This window comes from Wolffia australiana, chromosome 19, assembly GCF_029677425.1.
Source record: "Wolffia australiana isolate 7733 chromosome 19, ASM2967742v1".
Lineage (NCBI taxonomy): Eukaryota > Viridiplantae > Streptophyta > Magnoliopsida > Alismatales > Araceae > Wolffia > Wolffia australiana.
The window spans coordinates 4,969,274-4,972,939 of NC_135853.1; the positions used below are offsets into that span (position 1 = coordinate 4,969,274).

General features: G+C 42.2%; 1 protein-coding gene across 1 annotated transcript; it reads right to left on the reverse strand.

Moving 5' to 3' along the window:
- Positions 1-298: 298 nt before the first annotated feature.
- LOC144715849 (uncharacterized) lies at positions 299-2,304 on the reverse strand. The gene is made up of 3 exons (XM_078590852.1): positions 1,943-2,304; positions 1,160-1,408; positions 299-695 (listed from the first exon to the last, which is right to left on the reverse strand). Exons 1-3 carry the CDS (start codon positions 2,213-2,215, stop codon positions 450-452), a joined length of 768 nt encoding a protein of 255 aa, XP_078446978.1. The 5' UTR covers positions 2,216-2,304; the 3' UTR covers positions 299-449.
- Positions 2,305-3,666: the final 1,362 nt, after the last annotated feature.

A 3,666-nucleotide genomic window follows, 5' to 3' on the forward strand; every position in this document is an offset into this window, starting at 1 on the left:
GCTTCATATTTTGCAGCCAAAGCACATCATGCAAGAATGGTATTTCTCAAAAACTGTCTTTTACTCTATTGATTAGTGATTGCTTCCCAAATATTTTCACCCTAGCAATATATTCATCTGGCTCTCCGACTCTTTTGCTCTCCTTTGCACAAGGGTAATCTTAAGAGCAACTACAAACCCTAGCACATAGATTCTTTTTCTTCCTCTCCACCATCATCATCTCAGTAACATATATAATTGGGACACATCATAAAAAAAGATGATTCATGATAACCATAAGAACCAAATACGTCATAAATGCAGATCACCCATGAAACATCTTTTCTTGAATAATTTCTTATACATTTTACAGTGCAGCAGAATTTTTGTACATTATTACATATTTACACTTTTCGGAGAAATTTACAGAGAATGCCAAGTAGAATAATAGATTTTCCAAGCAGGCAGCATTAGAATAAGGCCTTACTGACAAGGGCAGTGATCTGAACACGCAGCACCTCGTGGATGACACCACGGTTTAGAACAGCTCGTACTTCATCCTCTGATGTGGCAAACTCCGAGAGAGTGACCTTGCGAGAACGAGACTCATCGGGTAGACGAAATCCATACAACCATCTTCCCAGCTTGAACCAGTTCACACAGACCATTCTCTCAGAAATTTGGGAGGTTTGAAGAGCTTCCAATAGCTGAAACCCCTGCAGAGAGTATCGTCATTAGCAACCATATTATTGATCTATATATCAACTACAAAGCCCAGCCACAATGAGTCTCTTTCTTCCTCTCCATCATCATCATCATCATAATTAGCTTCATCTCTCTAAGATATGACCAGAACATGAGACTGGTTGCATCTTCAAGAGTCAAGAAAGGGAGAAAATGGGCGGAAAACTATTCTTATTGCTTCATGGCCTATTCTGGTAAAAAGATGAATAAGTCGGACCCAGAACATTGTATGAATGCTCAAAATTCCTTTTTTTGTCATAGGATTTTGTAATGTCGACCATAAATAAAAACGATGTGATATGTTGACTTTATTGTCCCATAGAAACATCGACCAGATTATACAAATATATTCCCCAAACAATTGAAAAAAAAAGAGCAATCATCACTAAGAAACACAAAAGAAAAACAGTAGAGGGGTAATGTGATTGCTTCTTACAGGAATTTGCAGGAAGAAGATGAGATAGTGCAGACCGATTAAGTTGAGCAGGACGCTGCGTTTCTTGGAAAGTATAAATAACTTCACATCCTCGAAGCCCGCATCCATTAAATGCAAATCGGTAACTACTTTTTGAAAAGTGCTGACTTCGAGTGACTTTTCTTCAGAGAATTTCTCCACAAAATTGATAACTGCGCAAAACCTCAACTCCATTTCCTGGTGGCGCCGGATGTAAAAGCCTTTTACTTCCTGAAAATTTAATGCAAAACTGGGTCACTTTCTCTTCGCAAGGTAAGTAAATTCAATCCGAGATTGACCTGCACCGATCCTATCACAGGAGAAAAATAGGAATTATTAGGTCGAATTTTCTCTTTCTAGACATAGATGAACATAATCTTCCTAATTATTCAAAGGAATTGTCAGCTTACGTAAAATTTCATCAAGAATCATACAACCAAATGTCCCATGCATCGAATCTAAGCAGCCTACTGTCGTAGGCGTTGATTCTTTCACCAAGAGAATCACTCAATGGAATTCCCAAGGATTCTCCGCTCTTTATTTCAAATTTTGGGCAAACGGCAAAATATTCGACTCGTCTTTTCAAATCATTTAAAGAAAACACCGTAAATTACCGCCATCTCCGAGATTTTTGGCGACCCCACAACATGAAAATCTTGCAGAAATAGCTAGATAAATTCACGCGGAATTACACACAACAGAAAACTCCACGACTAAAAATACGTCCACAGAAAATAAAATAAAATTAAAACTACATCAGTGGACCTGAACGGAAGATGTCGAAGATGAAGATCCCTCCGTAATTCCATAAACCGATCGCGGGTTTGGTGAGGAAGGCCACCTATCCGCGAATAAGGCAGACCAGAGAAAATCGGAGGCGCAGAGTCGATTCCAGAAGCGCGAACAGCTCCCGAGAGAGCAGAGATCGCGCGCGCCGAGGGAAGACGCGATGGTGATGGCGACGTCGCAAGGGACGAAATCCAAGCCGAAGGATCTCGTCGCGACACCAGCCATGGCCGCACGCGGAGGAGATTCCATCGTTGAGATTGAAGAGGAAGAACAGAGTTTCAGAAAACCAAGTTTTAACTTACGTTTTCTGTTCTCTTGCCTAATCACATGCTGACACGTGGCTGTTTACTATAAAATTCAGTTTAGTCAGGCATGAAGGCTGTCACTAAAATTTAAAAATATGTCACTAATTCTGACATATTTTTTGATGTCTTTAAAAGGGATGTTGACGGTGTAAGGCGACGGCGTACTAGCAGGCGGGCTGTCACTTAAATATGTGCCTTGCTGGTAGGATTGGACTTTTACGACTGAGGACCATTTGACCGTACCAAACCGAGACTGTAGGTTCTCCATTTGACTGTGGACTGGTTGGTCAAACAGGTTTTTTTATGGGCAAAAACACAGTGTTGGGTACGACAAACTCAAGGGCTGTGCTGGTAGATCGATCCAGCCATTCCCTGGATGCCAGCTAGGGGGGTTTATGTATGTAAGATTGAGTGTTTAAAAGAGTTTATCGGCGTGGAGCGAACACACATATCCTAATTACACACGGATCCCACTCATCCATGCCCATGACAGAAAGGAGAAATATACAATAGTGATATATTTGTCAACAGCTCATTCGTGTCCCCGCCTCTAAGTTAGGGATGCGTGGAGCAATTGCTATGTTCGCGCTCATCATGTATCATCTTGGATCTCTGTAAAGGGTACAAGTTCTGGGCAGGATGCTGTGCATTCCTGTGGCCAGCATTCCATGCGATACACCACTCTTGGGGGGCGTTGTGCACAAGAGTTCAGCGTGTAATAAGCATGATATGGTAATGTGTAGGTAAGGGCTAACCTTAGAATGTGTTGACGAGATAAATATATTTTGAAAACACTATAGCGGTGTAAGTGTTGTATGAGAACAGAAAATCAGACGCCATGGTGAGTAAAGTGGCGCCACCATGGAAGAAGATGTGTTCATAGTCTCAACCTGAGAAGATACGGGGCAACAATGGCAAAGCCAACTGATGGACTAACCAATACATATCACCCGATCATCAATAGGTCAGCCACGATGCATAAATCTCCAAAGGAAGAACGAGACACAGGTAATAATTGTTGGGTGCCAAATGCGTCGATCCCAAGCCTGCGTTGGAAATCTCTCTAAGAAGTTATTCCAAGAGGAACGACAAGAGAAACTCCCATTAGGCGTGAGTGTCTAAATAGGATGGTCAGGGGAGGTCCCTATCTCAGTAGCCATAACCGTCGACTAGAAGTCTAAAAGAAGTCCATGTTGAACCCCTCGGAGTCCTGTGTTCCCCATTAGCAATTGGGCCACCGTCAACTTGAGTCTACTGTGTAGAAAAGTAGGGTATCGAGCTAAGCTGGTATCTACAAGCCAAGTATTGTACTAGGCACTAATTATGCCTTGGTCGACGAGCCAACGGGTCACCGTGGATATCTCTAGCCAGTGCTGTTGCCAAGTACGCCAATGT

What these genes read in the sequence shown, in the direction of transcription:
- LOC144715849 (XM_078590852.1), bottom strand. Translation starts at nt 2,215, where the DNA reads ATGGAATCTCCTCCGCGTGCGGCCATGGCTGGTGTCGCGACGAGATCC. An exon ending in CTTCGACATCTTCCGTTCAG is followed by an intron (nt 1,409 to 1,942) that starts GTCCACTGATGT and finishes TTAAATTTTCAG; the next exon opens with GAAGTAAAAGGCTTTTACAT. An exon ending in TCTTCTTCCTGCAAATTCCT is followed by an intron (nt 696 to 1,159) that starts GTAAGAAGCAAT and finishes TACTCTCTGCAG; the next exon opens with GGGTTTCAGCTATTGGAAGC.